Source organism: Perca fluviatilis, chromosome 9 (genome assembly GCF_010015445.1).
Source record: "Perca fluviatilis chromosome 9, GENO_Pfluv_1.0, whole genome shotgun sequence".
NCBI lineage: Eukaryota > Metazoa > Chordata > Actinopteri > Perciformes > Percidae > Perca > Perca fluviatilis.
The window spans coordinates 31,303,878-31,330,219 of NC_053120.1; the positions used below are offsets into that span (position 1 = coordinate 31,303,878).

Consider the following 26,342-nt stretch of genomic DNA (forward strand, 5'->3'; position numbering starts at 1 on the left):
TACATGGAATTTGGCGCTCTAATACTTTGCCATCTTACTTCCTTTGCTGTCAAAATAATTAGTACTACGAGATGGCGCCACCCAACAAGAAACCTACCTATGGTTGTTTACTGGGTGAGGATGGGCTGTGTATTAAGATAGATGTGAACAAATCTGAAACCTATATCCTTTAAATCTGAATTTTCACATGTGCAATTTCTTTGTGGTACATTTTACTCTAAAGACATAATATAAAGGTTTCCTTGCGTGCTAACCCAATAATGTAATGATTTCCTGAAAATGTAATAACACCTAAATATTTTATGAAATTTGCACTTCGCTGATCAGTAATTTAATATAACCCAATAATGTAGTATTTTGATCAAATAATGTAATAAAATGTCCTGACTGATATTGTAGTACGGTTTTACTGATATTGTAATACCTTTCAGGTGGTCCATTTATTTCCTCCAAAACTGATGATGTCATAATTTTGACAGAAAATGTAAAAAAAAGGTTTTCTTTCTTGGAAATGTAAAATGTGCAGGTATACAAAATGTATAATGCTGTTAGTGTCATGTTAGCCTATTGAAAATCACATGAAATCAGTGTCAAATCTTTGGAAATATAATCTTTAGGCTTCATGTAGAATTTGAATTTTACAACAGATGACCATTATCAGGTAAAGATGCATTACACTAAAATCCCTATCAATGGGAAATTAACCATACCCATGCTGATTGGTCATTGCGCAAGGATCGTCCATTTAATTTAGTGAATTTTAGATTAGACGACATCAGAAGATGATAAAAGCTGCAGAAGATGGCTAACGTTACACAAGCAATGTGATTCAATCTCCATTAAATGTTATTTTTCATGTGAGCCAACACTGATTCTTGTTAAATCAAGTGTCTCCTTTGCCTGATCTTATGTAATTTTATGCATTCAAAAAGGGTTTCAAATGTAATTTGAAATGAAGAAAAAAGTTTACCTAAACTCTAAAAAGTATAAATGACCTACAAATATGTAAGAAATTCCCAATAATGTAATAATGTAGGGTTTTATATTGTCGCTATTTTTTATTTTTTTTTACAATATTAGTCTGGCCCTTTTATTATATTATTGGTCAAGTTATTACATTATTGGGTTTTATTACATTTCCGATCAGGTTAAGTGCAAGTTTTATTAAAATTGTATTTATTTATATGATATATTTATATTTCATTACATTTTCAGGGAATTATTACGTTATTGGGTGGTAAAAGACTCCAATTCAATCTGGTCAAATCTGTGCACAGTAACAGTCAGAGATTTCAGAGTGGAACAGGCTGCCAACATTTTTTCTCATGGAAAAATAACCGATGTATTCTAAAATGTGTTTTGCATCTCTACTGGCTTATATTTATTATATTGGACATAATGTATGCACTAGCTGCATATTGGAGACAAATAAGAAATGAGCAGTGACACTGCCCTGTGTAGAGAATCGACTGAAATATTGATGTTCTGGCGAATGTCAGAAAACGCAGTCTTTTTTAGCCTTTTTAAATAATTTATTGCTGTGTTTAATGACTGTATATGTGACAACACTATACTGCTGTATGTGAAAGTGACACTGCATTCATAGCAATATAGTGATAGGTTGAGTACTTTCAATGTCCTGTAAAAATATTTACAATGGTGTGTTTCCCTGACGCCGTCATCCTGCCACTGTGGGTCAGAACAGCTTTATCAGCGGTAACCAGCGTAGGAGCATCACTCTCCTGTGCATGCGGTGCCTTGCCAGTGGGACATGAACACGAAGGGAGGTTTCAGCCAGATGTCTGTTACCTTCCACTTTCTTTGTGTTGGCATTTTAAACTCATGTCGATTGATGAGGACTATGGTTAACTGCTCCTTAGATCTCTGCAGAGTAAATCGAGACAGCTAGCTAGACTCTATGTTGAATCGGAGTTTTCTTTGCACAACTAAAACAACCTTTGAACGTACACATGTTCCACTCAAACAAGTTCCATCCTGAGGCTGTTTTGAAGAGGCACCATTGCTCCGTCTGGTGATTGGTTTAAAGAAATACGAATAAACCACAGCATGTTTTTCTCCCATCCTGGAATGCTGTGTGGACATGCCAGACCCTCCTCTGCAGCGCTGTGGGGAAGGTCTGACAATGCAAGACTACAAAAGGAGTGACTCACGTGCACTAACAAGCACACACGGCCTGCCCGGCTACTATTTCAATTCAATTACATTTTATTTATAGTATCAAATCATAACAAGAGTTATCTCAGGACACTTTAGAGATAGAGTAGGTCTAGACCACACTATAATTTACAAAGACCCAACAATTTTAAACCTTGGTGATCAGAAAAACTTATTTTAGGGAGAAACCTCGGACAGACCCTGGCTCTTGGTAGGTGGTGTGTGACGGTGCCGGTTGGGGGTGTGATGAACAGTGGCAAAAATAGTCACAATAAAGATAATGGAACAATGACCAGAAATAGTAGTTGTAGTAGTTCATGGCATAGCAGGGCACTGCAGGGTGTTACAGGACGTAGCAGGGCACAGCGGAGCATAGCAGGGCGCAGCAGGACATAGCAGGGCGTAGCAGGACGTAGCAATGCACTGCAGAGCGTAGCAGGGTGTAACAGGGCATAGCAGGGCACGGAGCAGGACCACCAGGACAGCTGCAACCATGATTTAGGTGCCACCCTGCCAAGGAAACAAAAAACATAAGGACTCCAGGGAATACGCCAGAGCCCAGAGATAAGTTACTAAGAAGCATTTCTGGGACTAGGATGCACACAGATGGAAAGAGAGAGGAGAGAGAAGTTCAGTGTGTCATAGGAAGTCCCCCGGCAGTCTAAAACTAAACAGCATAATTAAGGGAGACAGGTTAGAACTCTCCCCTGCCGGATCAGGCTGTACTGGCCTGCCTCCCTCTACTTTGATTATATAATTGATTATATGGTAGATTAATCTGACGACTATGAAGAGAAGCAGAGAAGAGAAGGGGTGCTGCATCTGCAGACACACACCCTGCCCAGCCGGTTTGGCTGAACGCTGCAACTCCTCACTCCCTAAATATAAGCTTTATCGAAGAGGAGAGTTTTAAGTTTACTCTTAAATGTGGTGATGGTGTCTGCCTCCCAGACCCAGACTGGGAGCTGGTTCCACAGGAGAGGAGACTGATAGCTGAAGGCTCTGGCTCCCATTCTACTTTTCGAGACTCTAGGAACCACAAGTAACTCTGCATTCTGGGAGCGCAGTGCTCTAGTGGGACAATAAGGTACTATGAGCTCTTCGAGCTTTGTAGGTCAGGAGAAGGATTTTAAATTCAATCCTGGATTTTATAGGAAGCCAATGCAGAGAAGCTAATACAGGAGAAATATGATCTCTTTTCCTAGTTCTTGTCAGAACACACGCTGCAGCATTCTGGATCAGCTGGAGAGTCTTAAGGGACTTATTTGAGCAACCTGATAGTAAGGAATTACAGTAGTCCAGCCTGGAAGTACTGAACGCATGGACTAGTTTTTCAGCATCGTTTTGAAACAGGATGTGCCTAATTTTGGCAATGTTATGAAGATGAAAAAAGGCTGTTCTTGAGGTTTGTTTTAAGTGGGTGTTAAAAGATATATCCTGATCAAAAATAACTCCTAGATTTCTGACAGCAATGCTGGAGGCCAGGGCAATACCATCCAGAGTAACTTAGTGATGAGTAATAGTCTGATCTGGCATTTCTGAAGGCCTTCCTATTGGTTTTCATTGGTCTTGCCAATCTAAACGAGATTCTTCCAGTTTGGTGGAACGCCATTTACTTTCAAGTTTTCGCAAGATTTGTTTTAATTTGCGAGTTTGGGAGTTATACCAAGGTGCTAGTTTCCTTTGCTTCATCATCTTCTTTTTGAGGGGCGCAACAGTCTAAAGTTGTCCGTAGGCAGGCCATAGCACTGTCTACAAATTAGCAATTTGTGAGGGACTAAAGTTAACATAAGAGTCCTCTGTTATATTAAAGCACAACATTGAGTTAAATGCTGATGGAATATCTTCCTTTAATTTAGCTATAGCACTCTCAGATAGGCCTCTAGTGTAGAAGCTTTTATCTAAGGTTATTGCTGTCAACGTCCACATGGATATTAAAATTGTCTGATTTAAGGACTACAAATGATAAAAACTCTGAGAATTCGATAAAAATTCAGACCTGGAACTTGGTAAACAACAACAAATATAATTGGCTGTAATGTTTTTCATGTTGGATGTTGAAGATTAAGAACAAGGCTTTCAAACAAGTTATAATTTAGTTTAGGTTTAGGATTAATTAACAGGCTTGAATCAAATATGGCTGCAACTCCCCCTCCTCGGCCTGAGCCTCTATGAATTTGAGTATTATTATGACTGGGAGGAGTGGCTTCATTTAGACTAACATATTCTTCATTGCGCAGACATGTTTCGGTAAGACAGAATAGATCAATTTGATTATCTGATACCAAATCTTTTACTAACACTGCTTTAGAAGACAGAGATCTAATATTCAATAGTCCACATCTAATTTTCCTATTCTGTTCTATCATTGCAGTGGTAGTTTTAATTCCAATTAAGTTGTATAGCCCCTCTTTTGTTTACCTTTGATTTAACCGATCTGAGTAGGGGGACAGACACCGTGGTTATGGGACTATGAGTGGGCGTCTGCTCCAACGGAAGCACAGAGGAACATGTAGCACTGCACCTCTGATTACTAAAACTTGGGTTAAAATTGAATAAAAAACAGAGAAGCTCGGATTACAACACAAAGAGGGAGGATGACTTAATTCACTGCTCAGGACATTAATCCACTATGTTTTTACATAGAAAATAGTTGTTTGCTGCTATAATAATATTTTGAATGTCATATTTAGCCCATTTAAGGATTGTTGAACTTTAAAGCGTTTCAAATGTGAGGTTTTGTTTTTTTGTATTTTTTTCTTTTCTATATCATCACAAATGAAATGAGATTTTTGGATTGTTGATCCGACAACACTGCTTAAATTTGTGGTTCTGAAACATTTACATGGAAAAATTCAGTTTGACTTCTGTGAATGTATTTTTTAAAATAAAGCACAAAAACACAATTATAAGACATATTAAGCCTGTAAAGATATGCTATACTAACCAGCCCAAAAATGGAACTAAAGTAACTTCATCTGGTATCCTGCACCAGAAATATGTAACTCTACCACTCAGCACAATACAATAATGGGCCTGGAAGATGACATTCACAGGTTCATTCCCTTTTAAAAGCGTATTCTTTCCTTGACACAATGCAGTCCAATGCATTAGCACAACTTATGTTTCCTGTTCCTCCTCCATCTCTTCTCTTTTAAAGGGGAGGTCAGTGTTTCCTGTGCCGATGTCCAGCACCTGCAAGTTGGACAGGTGCGCTAAAGAGCTCTCGTCCACAGAGTCCACAGACAGGCGGTTAAACCTGAAAAAGTAAAAAAAAAGAAGCAGGTGTGACGTGTTTATCCTTACTTGACAGTTGATGAAAATAGGAATTTGTTATGAAACAATCCAATCACGATTGTTCCGTGGTTTGTATCCTATCATCTACTAGGCTTGACCTCTGTGAGTTGATTTTGAAGGCAGTTACGAGCTTCGAGCTAAAAGTGACACGAAGCAAGGTTTAAAAGGTTAATGAGAAACATAAGGATATATACATTTTCTAACAATTGCTCCAGTCACTTAAATGATGTTAGAGTAGAAAGATAAAAAAGAGGCTCCATAGGAAAGCAGGATTGGTTAAAGGTTCACGCAGATACATTTCTGTTTTAATAATACCAATTAAAACAGACGAGAGAGGCTTTGTTCAGAGTTTTCGCAGAATGGAATGTAGTCACAACAGCATTTAATGACCTTTCAGAGGCTAAAAGCAGAAGTCGAGCAAAAGAGATAGTTAACACACCGCAGGGAACCAAGGTTACAACGTAACAAAGAATTCTCTATCGTATCGAGACTATCTCTCCACCATCACATATTCCATATGTACGGGGAACTCTTTAAAAGGGTGATAGAATGCAAAACCGATTATACCTTAGTCATAGATGAATAACAACAGTTTGGTGGGTTAATAGGACATACATAGAACCTCAAAATCCCATTGACACCTCTTTCCTCTGCAAATCTCACAATTTGAAACTGCCTCTGAAAACGGGCAAATCTCAACGAGCCACCAAGTTGACGTCAACTCGGTGACTCCCCCTTATTTGGCTCTAGTCTGTATCTTTGTCACGCCCCAACATTTACATAGGCTACACCACTGATCTGAGATCAGGTAGTCTTCTGAATAGGTCGCACAGATCTCAGAAATTGTATACATTGTTTATCTGCTATTTTACCACTAAATTCATTTCAGAGACTTTCAGAGAAATCAACTATGTAGAGGTCAAATATGGGCCGTTTTCCGAAAATTGAAGGCTAATTGCAAATTTTGTCCGACTATGTGTCAGAGTTCAACGGCCGGTGCTGCCTGGGTTGCTTCCTCGCCGCTCAGGCTGTCTTCCTTCACAGACCCCGGCCTGCTGTGAGATAGATGGAGCTCAGTCACAGCGCACGGTGCTCCATACCCACGCAAAGTCACTGTTTCTCGGTTACTGGACTACCAAACATCGCTGCCCTGACAGAGCTCCAGGGCCTGCAGCTCCCCTCTTCCTGCTAAATGGCCGGTGTATGTGAATGAGAGCACGGTCAGTGAGCTTGTTATGCCTGCAACCTCTTACCACAGGTTCCAGTTAATCTTATAATGGATATGTGTGTTGAGTTATTGTCCGCGAGTCTCATTGATTGAGCCCGTGGCTGGATGAAGCTTTATCAATGAGAGCTAGCTAGCCTCCTCTTAGACCTCTGAAATTCACAAAAATGCATTAAATTTAAATCAGACAAAAGTGTTAGCTAAGCTTTGTAAGACCTTGGGGTAGCTGTAATATAAGTAATGTGACAAAATTCAAACTGTAAATATACTGTAGTTATGCTGAAAGTGTAGCTAGCTAACTAGCCGCGATCTGTACACATAGCTAGGATTGAAGGGACACTAGCAGCTAACGAAACCCCTCATGTTCACAAAAATGCATTAAATTGAAATCAGACACAATTGTTAGCTTTATAAGACCTTGTGGTAGCTGTAATATAAGTGGCGTGACGAAATTCAAACTGTAAATATACTGTAGAATTGCTGGCAGCTGGCAGCCATGGAGCCCCGAGCCCTGGTAGTCCAGTAACCGAGAACCGGTGACTTTCACTGGGTATGGAGCTTGACGCTTTCTCGTCAGACTGTGTGGAGCTCCTAAAATCAGACACGTCTTACCAAATTTGCAATTAGCCATCAATTTTTGTGAAACTGCCCATATTTGAGCTTTATATAGTTGATTTCTCACATAAAAGTCTCAGAAGTGAATTTAATAACGAAATAGCAGACAAAAAATTTATAACTTTGCAGTGTCTGAAATATGAGACCTGCTGTCTCATCTCCAATGTATTTGTATGTGGTTCGCTCATCTAAATATTCATGAGAAACAAAGGTCATGGTATTGGTATTGGTACAGCCTTTAGGTGACTCAGCATATCTCTGCCCTGGAGCTAGATCTGTTCACCTCCACCAGATCTTGCCCTGAACTTAGAGGTCATCGTCTTTGTCAGGATAGACAACACAGTGGTGGCAGCCAATGTGCAAACTGGCAACCAGGCTTTAGCTGCAGGCACATCCCCTCTTCTGCTCGCTCATAGCAGTGCATATGCTGGGCTGCTAACTCAGCAGTAGACATCGTGTTGTGAGGGAGACCGCACCCATGGGAGTGGAGGCTCCACCGTTGGGTGTCGCTTCAAGTAGGGACAAGAGGACAGACGGTGTCTACTCTTCTTCTCCCTAGGAATGGGACGCTCTGGCATGAAAATGAAGAAAGGTGCCCTGGTGGCTCACCTGGTTGAGCATGCACCCTGTGTACTAAGGCTCAGTCCCTGCCGCAGTGGCCCAAGGTTTGATTCCTGCGGCCTTATGCTGCCACCTATGGCCTCAGGGTCTGCTTTATGCCTCTCTTCATTCCGCCTCTCCTTGTTCCGCTCTCCTCCAGCCTCTTCTGAGAATTCAGGCTGACGGAGTGTGACTAGTGGCTCCTCTTTGGCCCCCATGATGTGGTTTTAGGCTATACCTCCCCTCTTGCAAAGGGTGATTTGGGGCCCCCAACCCAGAGGATCTTGCTGTGTGGGAACAGGTTCCGCCCCTTCCTGGCAGGTTGCAGGCTGGTCCCTGGCCACTGAGTGTGGCTTTGGGCTTGCAGTTGGGAGGGTGCTTGCCACATGTGTAAGTTCACCAGGTGTTTGCCTACTCTGCGACAGCAGCATGGCCTCCTGTTGTTTCTGCTGACCCAGCTGAAGGCAGGAAAGTCGGTTGCAATCCTGCAAGGAATTTTGGCAGTGTTCTAAGCAGTGTGTGTTTGTGCTTCCACACTGCATGAGCATGACTGCGCCCTGATTTCCTGGTTTCTCAGAGGCTTCCTGAGGCTGGCAGAGATAGTAAGAGGTATGTTCTGTCACTTAGGAATATGGGATTTTGATGGATGACCTTTTGACCTGGGGGGTCAAGAGGTCACGACCTGTCAGAAAGTGATTGATGCCTTCCAGGTGTGTGTGACTGATCTGTTCTGGAAGCTTCTAGAAGGAAGGCGTGTCCCGGAAATGACGTGCGTTAAGTGATGCAATGAGGGCGTCACAGGAAGTAGAAAAATGTTTCATTTAAATGATCCAATGAGCGTTAGAGATGAAATATCCGGATGTTTTTGAAATGATCCAGTGAGAGAAGAGGGGTGTAGCGCTAATTTTGAGCATAAAAAGGGTTTCTTCCCCGTTTGAAACAGAGAAAGATAGGTTTTTCATTCTACACACAGCATGAATGTAAGTTTGAGTAACACAAATGCGTTTGAAATGAGCCAATGACCAAGAATTAAATCAAGTATCTTTACACTCTTTGGAGCAGAGAGCAGAACGTGTGTAAGGCAGGGTTGTAAAATAGGAATGTGTAAGGCTCCTCTTACAACAGGCCAAGTAAGTGATTGTAATAAGCGTGAATGGGCCTAAGCCCAAAGGTCAATGCATTTCTACCCACACTCACGCACACTCACGCACACTCACACACACACACACACACACACACACACACACACACACACACACACACACACACACACACACACACACACAAACAGCCACAGTTCATGTTGTCAGTACATGTTGATCGTATGTCTGTGCATGCTTAGCTCTACTCCATATGTCTGGCCCTCCTGCGTCCTCCGCTGCTCCGTACTCATCTGGCTGTGCCTTCTTCGTTCTGGCCCGGGGATCGGTGTTCACTCCCTTTTCCCAACATACCCCTTTTTCCCACGCCTCTTTTTTCCAATGCCCACAGCAACACTCTACCGGAAATTGCGTTTTCAAATTCAAATAAGCAAACCAGTGAGAAGTAGTAAAAAATAAATTAAAAAAAACATTTTCAACAGATCACACAAAATCACAAATGGCATTTGAACACATAACATTCATTGTGACTACTTTCTTTGAATTTGAGTGATTTATACAACTTAGTCACACTTATTTTTTGTTTACGGTCAAAATGACCGCCATAGAAAAAAAAAGAGTATAATATTCATCCATACACACACTCCTACAACTTTCCTGTGCATGTGTGGCATTATACACATGAAACACACGCACACAAACAGACACAGTTCATGTTGTCAGTACATGTTGTCATGTTGCCGCTGCATGTGAGCCACTAATGTTCGCACAAATATGCATATGAATTTTAATTTGTGAATACATTTGTATCATTTAAATGTAACCACATTGACTTAAAAGATTGTTTGTGTTTAATGTGGTGAAAGATGCAAACAAAAATTACAAAAATTTAAAACAAAAGTATGCTTGGAAACGTTTTTTGTATTAATACAAAATGCAACCTGAACCAAATGTTTCTTTGTAAAACGCCGGCGTTAAAAGTAAGTAGTTCTAACTTTAAGTTATATGACTTCACCGGATGCACTCATGTTTTAGAGACGTTGCGTTGTAATTCAGAATTAAAACAATGTCGCCAAAATGTAAGTCTTACAGGCAAGATATGGTATGTTCAACATGAATTTGAATTTGTGAATACAAAACTTATTTTGTATAATTTTAATGTAACTAGCACATTTGACTTAAAAGATTGTTTGTGTTTAATGTGGTGAAAGAAGTCAATTTAAAAAAGATCAGTACTTCCTTAAGTATTTAACACCCTCATACAAGAAAAGAAAACAACAGTGTTTTTGTTTTTTTACCACGCCCAGAACGCTTCCATACCACACCTTTTTTCCAGAAGTTTCCAAACTACGCCCCGTTCCAGAATTTTCCTAACCACACCCACCTTACAATAGTATAAAGACTGAAGCAGACAGCGACAGAACATGCCACAGATGCGTTTGAAATGAGGGACTGAGTAAGAATTAAATCAAGTGTCTTTACACTATTTGGCAGAAGTTGAGCAGAAAAAAAAAAAAAAAGGAGAGAGAGAGAGAGAGAGAGAGAGAGAGGGTCTCCCGTTTTACTTTATGAAAGACACACATGTCCAAACAAGCATCCACCGTCTAACAATCTTGAATGTGGCCTCACACAGAGTATCTTACCATGGAAAGTCTTACCCGAAAAAGACTCAGCTACATAGAGGCCAGTAACATGGCCAGAGTGAACTACGTGGCCGATGTTCTGTTGCATCACGAGATGATATCAGGTGAAGAGTTGGAGTACATCCAGGCTATGAGAGGCACTCGGGACAGGGCTAGGGCCTTGATCGACCATGCAAGGAAGAAGGGCAATGGTGTTTGTAAGACGTTTATGCAAACCTGGGAGGACAACGACAACCACAACGTCTTCTGTGGCTCGGCCGCAGCACCCGAGGTGTCCGGAGAGATACTCGCCATCTTGGACGATCTCGGCACTGAGGATTTTGTGGGACTCAAGTATTTCCTGCGCGACATACAAGTGTTTGGTCGAAGCCCCATTGCTCGAGCCGTTATGGATCGTCTGACTCATAGAACCCAGGTAGCAGATGCAATCGCCCGGCGCTACAACGATAAAGCCCGCGCGGTCTTGATCATCCTGCTGAAGCGCATACACCGTAATGACCTGGTGGAAAGGATCCCTAGCAGCACCCGTGACGGTGGCCAAACGTCAAATCAGCCACGACCCTTTACCTTTGCTGAATATCGCAACGCTATCCAAGGAAATGCAGCTGATGTCAGGGAGAATGTGTGCCATACACTCGGGGACCTCGACGCTGACACCATGACAAGATTCATATGGACCCTGCATCTCCCAAGCAGCAAGTCTGAATGTGTCACGAGTGTCAGTGACCTTGTAAAAGCATCCACAGAGCATGTAAATCATGACACGTTCATATACGTGGAAACCGTACATGCATCGCTGTGTAAGGTTGGGAGAAATGACTTAGCCCAAAGGTTGGAGATGCACATAGCTAGGCTCGGTGTCTGAACCTCGTGGCCTGCTTCGTTCTGGCCCGGTGTTCACTCCCCTTTTCCCAACACACCCCTTTTTCCCATGCTCCAACACTCTATACCAGTAATAGCGTTTTCAATTCAAATAAGCGAACCAGTGAGAAATCAAAGACGCGTGCGCATCACGCAGCTGTGCCTCTAGCGGCCGAATCTGGGAGCGCATCTCGCAGTTGTGATGACGTCGCGGCCATACTGCGTAGGGTGGGTTACCTCTCCTGACGTGATGATGTATTTACATTTGTAAAGGTGTTAAAAACGCCTGATAGACCAATGGTTAGCTTGTAAATGTGAGGGCTATTGTTGTGGGTGTTAAATCGTCATGCAGGGCGTGGTGTAGTAGGATTTAAAAGTCTTGGTTTCATGCTGGCTGCTCACTTTTTACCTGCAGTTTTTAACTAGCTCGTTTTTTTCTCACCCTTCAACAAAACCAGCTGTGGATTTTCTTTTTTAATTCTTTTGGTGAAAACAAGAGGAATCGTTTTTCAGCCATGTCTATCCACACATTTGGACAACAATCAGGATCATCTGATGTTGAAGAATGTGAGACAGCTAGAGTAGGACCCACTACATTTGCTCTGTACACTAACCCCCGAAAAGAGTTATGGGGAGGTGGAGAGACTGGAACACTATTTGGCTTGCGACAGGCCCCTCGAAAAGAGGCATCAGACGACGGCGATGCTAATACTGGAACAACATGCGGTTTGAACCAGGCTCCCAGAAAGAAGCGATTCCGTCCAGAGATCTTTCCTACAAGCATGACTGAATCGTGTACATCTGATCTAGAATATGTCGGTGTCAATGGATACAGATATTCAATTCGATACAGTGCAGGATACGTGACATTAGCTGTTTACACTAGTGTTGCTGTCGAACTATCTGGCAAAGCCAAAACAGCCTGTACAATCTCTGTGAAAGACTGGAGCCTTTTTCGTGAGGTTGTCTGCCCAGACCTTGAAAATCCTGGCTTACCTGAGCTAGTGTATGTTTGTCAATGGGACAGTAGCATTGGAGCCAGTGTCTATCGTGTGGAAGCAGACCGTTTCACTAGACCTACAGAGGATTTTATTTTCCTTAGCGTAGTGACGCGAAAGGGAAGATTAGTTGCAGCCCGTGGTCCTGAAGAATGGAAGTTAAAACCATACCCTGTTTCTAACGAGGAATACAACAAATGGTTTAAAAACGTCTTCTTTATACAATGGTGTGACTGGGAGATTTTGAAGAAACAGTTTGATACCATTGACTATGTCATCAGAAGAGACAAAATAAGGAGTTCGTATGAAAACATGAGAAAAAGATTGATATTTGGGGATGCTGACCAACAGTCTCTGCCCCTGCCACGGAGCCTCTATAGACCTAAAATCGTGAGACACAAAGACTAGCAAAACGGTGGGTCTAATTTTTATGTGCTAATTATTTGCCAAAATAGTTAAAAAAAAATTTTTTTTGCGACTGTGATTGTAATGTGTGATGTTTTTTTTCTTCCCAGAGGATCTGGAGTGGTGTCATCCGTCCCCCGGAACGCCGCTTAACACCCCGTATTTATTTGCACCACTGACGGCAACCGGCTCTCCTAAACCCCTTTTCATCATCATCATCGACACCTCCAACGCCGGAACACTTTCTTAGTATTTGGTAGGATTGCCTGTTTCACTTGGGCCAAACGTTTTGGGTATCCTTCCACAATAGTTTGCTGGAATTTTGGCCCACTCCTCTTGACAGAACTGGTGTAACTGGGTCAGGTTTGGAGGCCTTCTTGCTCGCACTCACCTTTTCAGTGCCGCCCACAAATGTTCTATGGGATTGAGATCAGGGCTTTGTGATGGCCAATCCAATACCTTGACTTTGTTGTCCTTAAGCCACTTTGTAACTAATTTGGAGGTATGCTTGGGGTCATTGTCCATTTGGAAGACCCATTTGTGCCCAAGCTTTAACTTCCTGGCCGATGTCTTCAGATGTTACTTCAATATATCCACAACATTTTCTTTTCTCATGAGGCCATCTATTTTGTGAAGTGCACCAGGCCCTTCTGCAGCAAAGCAGCCCCATAACATTATACTACCACCCCCATACTTCACAGTTGGGATGGTGTTCTGAGGCTTCAAAGCTTCGCCCTTTTTCTTCCAAATATACCGTTTATCATTATGGCCGAACAGTTCAATCTTTGTTTCGTCAGACCACAGGACATGTCTCCAGAAATTAAGATTTTTGTCCACATGTCTGGCTTTTTATGGTGGTTTTGAAGTGATGGCTTTCTTCTCCCAGAGTAACCTTTTAGCTCATGGTGGTACAGGACTTGTTTTACTGTGGACAATGTCTTACCAGTTTCAGCTAGCATCTTCACAAGGTCTTTTGCTGTTGTCCTGGGATTGATTCGAACATTTCACACCAAAAAACGTTCCTCTCTGGGATTCAGAATCCGTCTCCTTCCTGAGCGGTATGATGGTTGTACATTCCCATGTTTTTTATACTTGTATTATGCGTATTGCTGAACAGATGAACGTGGGACCTTCAGGCATCTGGAAATTGTACCTAAGGATGAGCCACACTTGTAGAGGTCCACAATCATTTTTCTGATGTCTTGGTTGATTTCTCTTGATTTTCCCATGATGTCAAAGAAAGAGGTGTGCCTTTATATGCATCCTGGCGGCCACCAATTAACTCAAATGGAGATCTAAAACAGAAAAAGTTTACTCTGATTTCATGTATGACAGTAAAGAAATAAAAGTTTACTGATAAGTTTTCTGAAGTGTATGTAAATATCTGGTTTCAACTGTATAATCATATGTTTTGCTATGTTAAGATGTGTGATATGCAAAAGTGATTAATCACTCACCTTTTCAAGCTTCATGCTCCACATATACGCTATCTATAAACGACTAAGCTAAGATGAATTTACAAATTTTGTTATTAAAGTACTGTTTATGCATATTTTCATTCTACATGGATTAAATCTGTAAATTAAACCTTTATTTAATTTATTTGTTGCAAAGTCCCCACTAATCATGATGGAATTTGTGTGAATTATGTAAATAACATGCAAATGAGGTCCAACCAACCATGTTAACTCAGTTTTTTACAAGTACCCATATAGGATGGGGAAGTCATTACTTTATCAATTCAGATGTTTGAAGGTATAAGCTAACAAAGCTATGGTGAGTATAACTGATTTTTTTTCATACGTCTAGCACCTTTAGAAAGGGTGGCCCCCACAAGTGATGGTTATAAAGTTGGTCCTCATAAAACATATAAATGAGTGTGTGTGTGTGTGTGTGTGTGTGTGTGTGTGTGTGTGTGTGTGTGTGTGTGAGTGTGTGTGTGTGTGTGTGTGTGTGTGTAAGCGGTGCAGAGCAGAGGTTGACCTTAGCTGACAACTGCAAGCTAGAGGCCCTTGCTCTGTTAAAGGTAGAAACTAGTCTACTCCAAGAGAGATCTTCCAACATTGATAGATGTTGTAGATAGAAAAAAAGACAATTAAAATAATCTAGCACTCAGGTTGAAATGCAGATAACATGAGACCAGGGTTACTTACTTATACTTATTATTAAATACTTCAAGATAGTACTACTTACTTTTAACGTTGGTGTTTTACACAAAAACAAAACAGGGCAGGGTGCAAAGTTGAATCTCATCTTACATTTTTATACATATTGTGTACGTCAAGGAGAATACAATATCATTTTAAAAGCTGTATTAATACAAAAATGTCACAAGCACTTTGTTTTTTTTAACACTGGTAATGTTTGTAAATAATAAGTAAAATCCATAGTACGAAGCTCTGAGCTCAGGTTGAAATGCAGATAGCATAAGACCAGAGTAAAATGCAAAAGTAGTACTACTTACTTTTAACGTTGACGTTTTACAAAGAAAGAAATTTTGGGGCAACGTTGAATCTCATCTTACATTTGTTATTAACACTGATCACATAAGGTTTAAAAATGTTTAATGTTTGTATATTTATTATAATTAGCTAAACTACTTACTACTACTACTACTACTACTCTTTTTAAAGCGACATCTTTCACCACATTAAACACATCCAATCTTTTAAGCGAATGTTAGTTATATTAAAATTATACAAAATAATTTTTGTATTCATGAATTCATATTCATGTTGATCATACCATATCTTGTCTGTGAGACTTACATTTTGGCGATGTGTTAATTCTGTATTGGGAAATTACGACGCACTATTGCTAAAACATAAATGCATCTGGTGAAGTTTTTATTGAATTTTCAGTACATTGTAACAACTGAACAGTCGCCTCAATTTGTGAGTGATATATGGAAAAACAACACCATAAACATAACATAAAAATAAAATAAATCGTAAAAAAGGGGAGAAACAAGAGGAAAGGCGGTGATACAAAAATAGAAATAAAATGTATACATTTCAAGTCACTGCTTTATCCACTAATGAGTCCAAGCTGCAATGTCCTTATGCTTTATTTAAGTAAAATGTCCACTTCTGCAATCTTTTGGCACCTTTTCTCAGACCTAGTTCAACCTTTCCATTTCCCTTATTTCATGTATGACCTCAAACTATTGTTGCTGTTTAGGACAATCGGGTTTATACCAGTTTCTGTCCCTCTGTACTGTTACAAGTGAAATATGGCCCAATTACAAGACAGTACATAAGAAAGGAATCTTATAGCCAAGTACATTACTCAAAACTAAATGTACATCCTCCCAAAATGACCTTTATTTTCAGAACTCCAAAAACGTGGGTGTGTGTGATGATGTTTTACTGCTAATCTTAGGTGTAATAAAGAAACGCACAAATTCTTCCAGTTAAACACACTCAATTGTTGTGAACTTGCGGGAGTATGTTGGGTTTAACACATATTGTACCATACATCTGATGGATTTTCCATTATTAGTTCCTTTTATCAGCGTTGATTTCAAATATAATGTTGAGTTGCTCCTACATTCGATAATTCTTTCATACAACATAGAATTGCAGTTACTATTTGGTCTATAAGCATTTATCATTTATCTTATAACTGGATTACATTCTTGTGAGTTCTCCATTTTCAATTCTTTGTTGTAGTAATCTCTAAATTGTATATACCTAAATAAATCCCGATTGTGAAGGGAACATTTTTCTTTTAATGTTTGGAAAGTCTGTCATTCCTTGTTGTCTATTATCGTACACACTGCCTTAATACCTTTTACTGACCAATCCTTGAATAACTCCTGGCTTAAACAGGGTGTCAAAGGCTATCCATCTAAGCACTCGCTGGTCTTTCCTTAGTTTTAGCTGCCTCGCAAAGTTAAACCAGAACTTCTTTTTCTCCTAACACTGACTGTATCGGATAACCTTCAACGTACGTCACGATTTCCTTCCATCTAGCAAAATAGTTGTCATTACACCAAAGAAATAGGGGGCGGAACTGAGCTGCTTTAAGATTGGGGAGCGCCATTCCTACTTTATTGTTTGGCCACTGAAGTGTTGCATATTTTATTCTAGGCTTCTTTCCATCCCAGGCTAAGAACTGATGACCACTACTGGCAAGGCCTGAATAGATATAGCAATCTAGGCAAAATGTTCCTTAATTACGCTAATCTTACTACTAAAATCCAATGGGTGTGTAGACCATCTTTCAATATCTTTAATATTTTGGTTAATTAAATTATAGTTTACCTCATATAATTTGTTTTAACTATGTGCACCCGTAAGTACTTTATTGATTCCATATCCCATTTTACATCATATCTACATCTTATTTTTCTTTGAAGGAGTATAGTTGAATGACCAAAGTTGTGTCTTTGTAATATTTATTTTATAACCAGCATAATAACTAAACTCCTCTAGGATTTCCATCAGTATAGATAAGGAGGTCCAGGGTTCAATATTAAACGCAAATAGTGTGGGACTGAGACAACAACCTTGTCTAGTGCCCCTCTCCAATGTGAAAAATGGATACAATGATCCATTGACTTTGTTGTTGATAAAGTGTTCTAATTATAGTTACTCCAATATTCCCTCCTTTGGGAGTACTGTAATAAGTGCCTCTTTCCATGATGGCGGGAGTTTACCTTCTCCTTTAATCCAATTAAATGCTTTCAGCAGGACGGGAACTAGCTCTTCTTTAAAGGTTCTATACCACTGGAAAACCATCACTACCTGGAGTTTTACTTGATTTTAAGTTGGCTATTGCATTATTTATCTCTTCCAGTGAAAAAATCTGCTAATGATACAATCATTTTGTTTCTTGCCAATACGAGGTAGATCCAGATCGTTAAGAAAATTTTCCATTGCTTCTACTTTAGTACTGGAGGTTTTGGTATATAGTTTTTTGTAGTAGTATAGGAAAATGTCTTCTATTTCTACGGCATGATATTTTAGTTGATTTGTTTCTGGGTCCCGCATCTTATGTATGGTACTATCCGCTTCTTGTTTACGTAAGCAAGTAATTTAGCGGCCTGATTCGTAATATGTCTGGTTGTAAAAACAAGCTTTCTTCTCAACATCTTGTTCTAATAGATCATTAATCTGATTCTTTAATTGTTGTATTTGCACTAAAAGTTGTGGATCACTGTTATTTTTATGTTGCTACTCCACATTAGATAGGTCTAATACAAGGTTATTATATTCCAAGACCCTCCGTTTTATTTGACGTTGTTAAGGCAATCAATTGTCGCAAGTCACTGCCTTCAGTGAGTCCCAGATGGATCCACCTCTCCGTTGTCATTAATCTTCAAATATTCTCTTATATCTGATTTAATTTATTATACAGGTGATTTGTTATTTAATAAGCCTATATTTAACCCCGTATTCCGCATCCTACCTTCTAGTTGAACTGTTAGATATAGTGCACTATGGTCAGAGACATCAGCTACCTCAATTCTATTTTTCTTTAGACCAGTTGTATCCAGGTAGCTATTCAATACTATGTTAAAATCACCTACACATAAACAGACACCCTTCCAGTGCAGTTACATCCATTAGTTATTTGAAAAATAGTTTGTTACTATTAGGAGTTGCATAAACATTTAATAAGGTTACTGTATCCTCTTCAATCGTTCCCTTAACGATATTGATATATCTACCCTCGTTCTCTTTTATTTCCTTAATGACTATGAACTTAAGTGTATTTGCAATAAGAATAGCAATTCCTCTCCGGACTTTGCACCAATTAATTATAATAGGTATTTTTAAAACCAAACCGTTTCAATTTGTCATGCTCTTGCTGAGAAAGATGAGTTTCTTGCAACAACAAAAATATATATATATGTACGTTCTCTTTTTTTAATTTGGCCTTTACCTTAGACCTTTTAAATTGGGTTTCCCAACCCAATCACATTTAAGGACAGTAACTTCACTTCATTAGACTGCATCACAGCTGGGCTGAAAATATCTCACACCATTATGTTCCCACAGGCTAAACATTGAAACCATAAGTAAAGATAACTGGAGCACAATAATGTGCTTAGAACAAGCATTATAACAAACACAAAATAAAACTATAAAAAAGTTTTAAGTGAAGGGGGAATGATACTTTGACTAACAGTCTCTGAACTTCAGTGCGCCCCCGTAGACAGAGCTGACCTCTCACTGCTCCCGTGAGTCAGCACATAAAATACAATATAGTAGCCTAGATATCTAGACGCACTCTAGCGGCAGCCAGGGTCAGTTTTTCAAAGTCAATTTTTACACTAATCTTGATCGCTATACCAATGTGAGTACTGATGATAGCAAAAAAATAAATACGAGCCAAATCAGTGGTAGCAACACGGAGCTGCTGCAGCTAATGCCCAGAGCTTCCACTTAGCTGAAACAGCAGTTTTGGGGGCATAAGATACCTTTGTGCCTCTTAACAGCCAAAAAATGCAATTAAAATGTCTGTGCAACATGAACAGGGACCTTAAATGACAACAAGATGCGTTTAGCAACTTAGCCAAAAGTTTTTTAAATCACCTACCCATTAGCTGCTACCTGTTAACTTGGAGTTAAGCACTGAAGTCATTCTTAAAAAATGAAGATGTGTTCAGAGTTTTGCCGACCACATACGGCAAAAGTTTAATCTATCACCTAGCGTTGCTCTGCCTGGTTGTAGCGCTATCCTATTGGTGCAGAGGAAATTTGACAGACTTCCGTTTATCCCGCCCATCGGATTGAGCCCTGCCAATGGTGAGTTCCCAGACCCAGGACCCAGACCCAGGATCTTGATGTGGGTCTGGCTAACAATAGAGTATATTATGGGACAAGTATTTAAATGGGCCTGTATTGAAACACTACTGCTCCTCCTCCCGGTTTCTGCTTGAAATTTCTGGAGTATTCTAGCTCGGGCTTCGGCACTGTTCTCGTCTCCACCTGTGTGCAACCCCACGCTTCTGCCATGGTGAAGACACTCCATCAGATGTTTCCTACCAAGCTTTCTCTGACCCTCCACATCCTATTAGATTTTCTGTCGCCATGCTTTCAGGATAATCATCTCCTTAGTACTGTATTGTTGAAATAAATTTTACAAAACCCAGGTATCGGGTGCCAGGCTTTGTGGGTGGCGCTTGCATTTGCAAATCCACCATCACTCAGTTCGTTCATAACAGTTTTTAACAAACGCCATCACTGACCCATTCGTCTCTGCTCTCGAGACCAAGTCATTCAATTTGTCTCCATCTTCTGTTGGTCCTTCATCATTTGTTGGAGAGTGGTGTTAGCTTCAGTACTCCACGCATCCGTATCATCGCATCTTGGCCCCATCTTAGTTGAGTTTCTCGCTTTGCTCCTTTTATAGCATGCATGTATGTCGCTAGCTGTTGGTTGACATCTTGCTTGAACTCGTGGAATTTTTCTCTCGTGTCATGTTCAATTTCTTTAAACATTTTTAGATCTTGCTTTAGTTAATGCATTTAAAGTCGCCAATCTGCTTACTTATAGCTTCAAAACCCATGCAATCTCGCTCCTGTTGTTGAGACGCCAGCCATGTTGACCTTCTTCCCGCATAAGTTGTCCTTAACATGTTCTACCCGGTGTACCTTACCCGCCGGTTTATCTTTATGTCCCCAATTTTGCCTTTGTATGCCCCTTTCATACCCGCTACGTATTGTCTAAACAGCCTGGTACAATCTCTGTGAAAGACTGAGCCTTTTTCGTGGAGGTTGTCTGCCCAGACCTTCAAAAATCCTGGCTTTACCTGAGCTAGTGTATGTTTGTCAATGGGACAGTAGCATTGGAGCCAGTGTCTATCCGGTGGAAGCAGACCGTTTCACTAGACCTACAGAGGATTTTTATTTTCCTTAGGCGGTGCAGCGAAAGGGAGAAGTTAGTTGCAGCCCGTGGTCCTGAAGAATGGAAGTTAAAACCATACCCTGTTTCTAACGAGGAATACAACAAATGGTTTAAAAACGTCTTCTTTATACAATGGTGTGACTGGGAGATTTTGAAGAAACAGTTTGATACCATTGACTAGGCTCATCAGAAGAGACAAAATAAGGAGTTCGTATGAAAACATGAGAAAAAGATTGATATTTGGGGATGCTGACCAACAGTTCTCTGGCCCCTGCCACGGAGCCTCTATAGACCTAAAATCGTGAGACACAAAGACTAGCAAAACGGTGGGTCCAATTTTATGTGCTAATTATTTGCCAAAATAAGTAAAATGCTTTTTTTTGCTACTGTGATTGTAATGTGTGATGTTTTTTTCTTCCCAGAGGATCTGGAGTGGTGCCTCCGTCCCCCTCGAACGCCGCTAAACCCCCGTATTTATTTGCACCCACTGACGGCAACCGCTCTCCTAAACCCCCTTTTCATCATCATACCTACACCTCCAACGCCTGAACACTTTCTTAGTATTTGGTAGGATTGCCTGTTTCACTTGGGCCAAACGTTTTGGGTATCCTTCCACAATAGTTTGCTGGAATTTTGGCCCACTCCTCTTGACAGAACTGGTGTAACTGGGTCAGGGTTTGAGGCCTTCTTGCTCCAGACCTCACCTTTTCAGTGCCCCCACAAATGTTCTATGGGATTGAGATCAGGGCTTTGTGATGGCCAATCCAATACCTTGACTTTGTTGTCCTTAAGCCACTTTGGTAACTAATTTGAGGTATGCTTTGGGGTCATTGTCCATTTGAAGACCCATTTGTGCCCAAGCTTTAACTTCCTGGCCGATGTCTTCAGATGTTACTCAATATATCCACAACATTTTCTTTTCTCATGAGGCCATCTATTTTGTGAAGTGCACCAGGCCCTTCTGCAGCAAAGCAGCCCCATAACATTATATATACTCACCACCATACTTTACAGTTGGGATGGTGTTCTGAGGCTTCAAAGCTTCCTTCGCCTTTTTCTTCCAAATATACCGTTTATCATTATGGCCGAACAGTTCAATCCTTTGTTTCGGTAGATCCACAGGACATGTCTCCAGAAATTAAGATTTTTGTCCACATGTCTGGCTTTTATGGTGGTTTTGAAGTGATGGCTTCTTCTTCCAGAGTAACCTTTTAGCTCATGGTGGTACAGGACTTGTTTTACTGTGGACAATGTCTTACCAGTTTCAGCTAGCATCTTCACAAGGTCTTTGCTGTTGTCCTGGGATTGATTCGAACATTTCACACCAAAAACGTTCCTCTCTGTTCGGATTCAAACCCCTCCTTCCTGAGCGGTATGATGGTTGTACATTCCCATGTTTTTTATACTTGCGTATTATTGTCTGAACAGATGAACGTGGGACCTTCAGGCATCTGGAAATTGTACCTAAGGATGAGCCACACTTGTAGAGGTCCACAATCATTTTCCTGATGTCTTGGTTGATTTCTCTTGATTTTCCCATGATGTCAAAGAAAGAGGTGTGCCTTTATATGCATCCCCTGGCGTGCCACCAATTAACTCAAATGGAGATCTAAAACAGAAAAAGTTTACTCTGATTTCATGTATGACAGTAAAGAAATAAAAGTTTACTGATAAGTTTTCTGAAGTGTATGTAAATATCTGGTTTCAACTGTATAATCATATGTTTTGCTATGTTAAGATGTGTGATATGCAAAAGTGATTAATCACTCACCTTTTCAAGCTTCATGCTCCACATATAACGCTATCTATAAACTAATTAAGCTAAGATGAATTTACAAATTTTGTTATTAAAGTACTGTTTATGCATATTTTCATTCTACATGGATTAAATCTGTAAATTAAACCTTTATTTAATTTATTTGTTGCAAAGTCCCCACTAATCATGATGGAATTTGTGTGAATTATGTAAATAACATGCAAATGAGGTCCAACCAACCATGTTAACTCAGTTTTTTACAAGTACCCATATAGGATGGGGAAGTCATTACTTTATCAATTCAGATGTTTGAAGGTATAAGCTAACAAAGCTATGGTGAGTATAATTCTTTTTCATACGTCTAGCACCTTTAGAAAGGGTGGCCCCCACAAGTGATGGTTATAAAGTTGGTCCTCATAAAACATATAAAATGAGTGTGTGTGTGTGTGTGTGTGTGTGTGTGTGTGTGTGTGTGTGTGTGTGTGTGAGTGTGTGTGTGTGTGTGTGTGTGTGTGTGTAAGCGGTGCAGAGCAGAGGTTGACCTTTAGCTGACAACTGCAAGCTAGAGGCCCTTGCTCTGTTAAAGGTAGAAACTAGTCTACTCTTAAGAGAGATCTTCCAACATTGATAGATGTTGTAGATAGAAAAAAGACAATTAAAATAATCTAGCACTCAGGTTGAAATGCAGATAACATGAGACCAGGGTTACTTACTTATACCTTATTATTAAATACTTCAAGATAGTACTACTTACTTTTAACGTTGGTGTGTTTTACACAAAACAAAAAAACAGGGCAGGGTGCAAAGTTGAATCTCATCTTACATTTTTATACATATTGTGTAACGTCAAGGAGAATACAATATCATTTTAAAAGCTGTATTAATACAAAAATGTCACAAGCACTTTGTTTTTTTAACACTGGTAATGTTTGTAAATAATAAGTAAAATCCATAGTAATGTAAGCTCTGAGCTCAGGTTGAAATGCAGATAGCATAAGACCAGAGTAAAATGCAAAAGTAGTACTACTTACTTTAACGTTGACGCTTTACAAAGAAAGAAATTTTGGGGCAACGCTTGAATCTCATCTTACATTTGTTATTAACACTGATCACATAAGGTTTAAAAATGTTTAATGTTTGTATATTTATTATAATTAGCTAAACTACTTACTACTACTACTACTACTACTCTTTAAAGTTTAATATCTTCACCACATTAAACACATCCAATCTTTTAAGAGAATGTTAGTTATATTAAAATTATACAAAATAATTTTTTGTATTCATGAATTCATATTCATGTTGATCATACCATATCTTGTCTGTAAGACTTACATTTTGGCGATGTGTTAATTCTGTATTGGGAAATTACGGCACTATTGCTAAAACATAAATGCATCTGGTGAAGTTTTTATTGAATTTTCAGTACATTGTAACAACTGAACAGTTCGCCTCAATTTGTGAGTGATATATGGAAAAACAACACCATAAACATAACATAAAAAATAAAATAAATGAAGTAAAAGGGAGAAACAAGAGGAAAGGCGGTGATACAAAAATAGAAATAAAATGTATACATTTCAAGTCACTGCTTTATCCACTAATGAGTCCAAGCTGCAATGTCCTTATGCTTTATTTAAGTAAAATGTCCACTTCTGCAATCTTTTGGCACCTTTTCTCAGACCTAGTTCAACCTTTCCATTTCCCTTATTTCATGTATGACCTCAAACTATTGTTGCTGTTTAGGACAATCGGGTTTATACCAGTTTCTGTCCCTCTGTACTGTTACAAGTGAAATATGGCCCAATTACAAGACAGTACATAAGAAAGGAATCTTATAGCCAAGTACATTACTCAAAACTAAATGTACATCCTCCCAAAATGACCTTTATTTTCAGAACTCCAAAAAACGTGGGTGTGTGTGATGATGTTTTACTGCTAATCTTAGGTGTAATAAAGAAACGCACCAAATTCTTCCAGTTAAACACACTCAATTGTTGTGAACTTGCGGAAGTATGTTGGGTTTAACACATATTGTACCATACATCTGATGGATTTTCCATTATTAGTTCCTTTTATCACGTTGATTTCAAATATAATGTTGAGTTGCTCCTACATTCGATAATTCTTTCATACAACATAGAAGTTACTATTTGGTCTATAAGCATTTATCATTTATCTTATAACTGGATTACATTCTTGTGAGTTCTCCATTTTCAATTCTTTGTTGTAGTAATCTCTAAATTGTATATACCTAAATAAATCCCGATTGTGAAGGGAACATTTTTCTTTTAATGTTTGGAAAGTCTGTCATTCCTTGTTGTCTATTATCGTACACACTGCCTTAATACCTTTTACTGACCAATCCTTGAATAACTCCTGGCTTAAACAGGGTGTCAAAGGCTATCCATCTAAGCACTCGCTGGTCTTTCCTTAGTTTTAGCTGCCTCGCAAAGTTAAACCAGAACTTCTTTTTCTCCTAACACTGACTGTATCGGATAACCTTCAACGTACGTCACGATTTCCTTCCATCTAGCAAAATAGTTGTCATTACACCAAAGAAAAGAACGGGAACTGAGCTGCTTTAAGATTGGGGAGCCATTCCTACTTTATTGTTTGGCCACTGAAGTGTTGCATATTTTATTCTAGGCTTCTTTCCATCCCAGGCTAAGAACTGATGACCACTACTGGCAAGGCCTGAATAGATATAGCAATCTAGGCAAAATGTTCCTTAATTACGCCTTAATCTTACTACTAAAATCCAATGGGTGTGTAGACCATCTTCAATATCTTTAATATTTTGGTTAATTAAATTATAGTTTACCCTATATAATTTGTTTTAACTATGTGCACCCGTAAGTACTTTATTGATTCCATATCCCATTTTACATCATATCTACATCTTATTTTTCTTTGAAGGAGTATAGTTGAATGACCAAAGTTGTGTCTTTGTAATATTTATTTTATAACCAGCATAATAACTAAACTCCTCTAGGATTTCCATCAGTATAGATAAGGAGGTCCAGGGTTCAATATTAAACGCAAATAGTGTGGGACTGAGACAACAACCTTGTCTAGTGCCCCTCTCCAATGTGAAAAATGGATACAATGATCCATTGACTTTGTTGTTGATAAAGTGTTCTAATTATAGTTACTCCAATATTCCCTCCTTTGGGAGTACTGTAATAAGTGCCTCTTTCCATGATGGCGGGAGTTTACCTTCTCCTTTAATCCAATTAAATGCTTTCAGCAGGACGGAACTAGCTCTTCTTTAAAGGTTCTATACCACTGGAAAACCATCACTACCTGGAGTTTTACTTGATTTTAAGTTGGCTATTGCATTATTTATCTCTTCCAGTGAAAAAATCTGCTAATGATACAATCATTTTGTTTCTTGCCAATACAAGGTAGATCCAGATCGTTAAGAAAATTTTTCCATTGCTTCTACTTTTAGTACTGGAGGTTTTGGTATATATTTTTGTAGTAGTATAGGAAAAAGTCTTCTATTTCTACGGCATGATATTTTAGTTGATTTGTTTCTGGGTCCCGTATCTTATGTATGGTACTATCTCCGCTTCTTGTTTACGTAAGCAAGTAATTTAGCGGCCTGATTCGTAATATGTCTGGTTGTAAAACAAGCTTTCTTCTCAACATCTTGTTCTAATAGATCATTAATCTGATTCTTTAATTGTTGTATTTGCACTAAAAGTTGTGGATCACTGTTATTTTTATGTTGCTACTCCACATTAGATAGGTCTAATACAAGGTTATTATATTCCAAGACCCTCCGTTTTATTTGACGTTGTTAAGG

At 39.4% G+C, this 26,342-nt stretch overlaps 1 protein-coding gene across 4 annotated transcripts in view; it reads right to left on the minus strand.

The window, feature by feature from the left end:
- Positions 1-4,752: 4,752 nt before the first annotated feature.
- Positions 4,753-26,342, minus strand: part of podn (podocan) — a 44,909-nt gene continuing 23,319 nt past the window's right edge. For all 4 annotated transcript variants that reach the window (XM_039812383.1, XM_039812384.1, XM_039812382.1 and 1 more), the window contains exon 11: positions 4,753-5,434. In XM_039812383.1, coding sequence (XP_039668317.1) covers positions 5,296-5,434 — 139 coding nt within the window. In that variant the 3' untranslated portion in view covers positions 4,753-5,295. The remainder of the gene's footprint in view (positions 5,435-26,342) is intronic.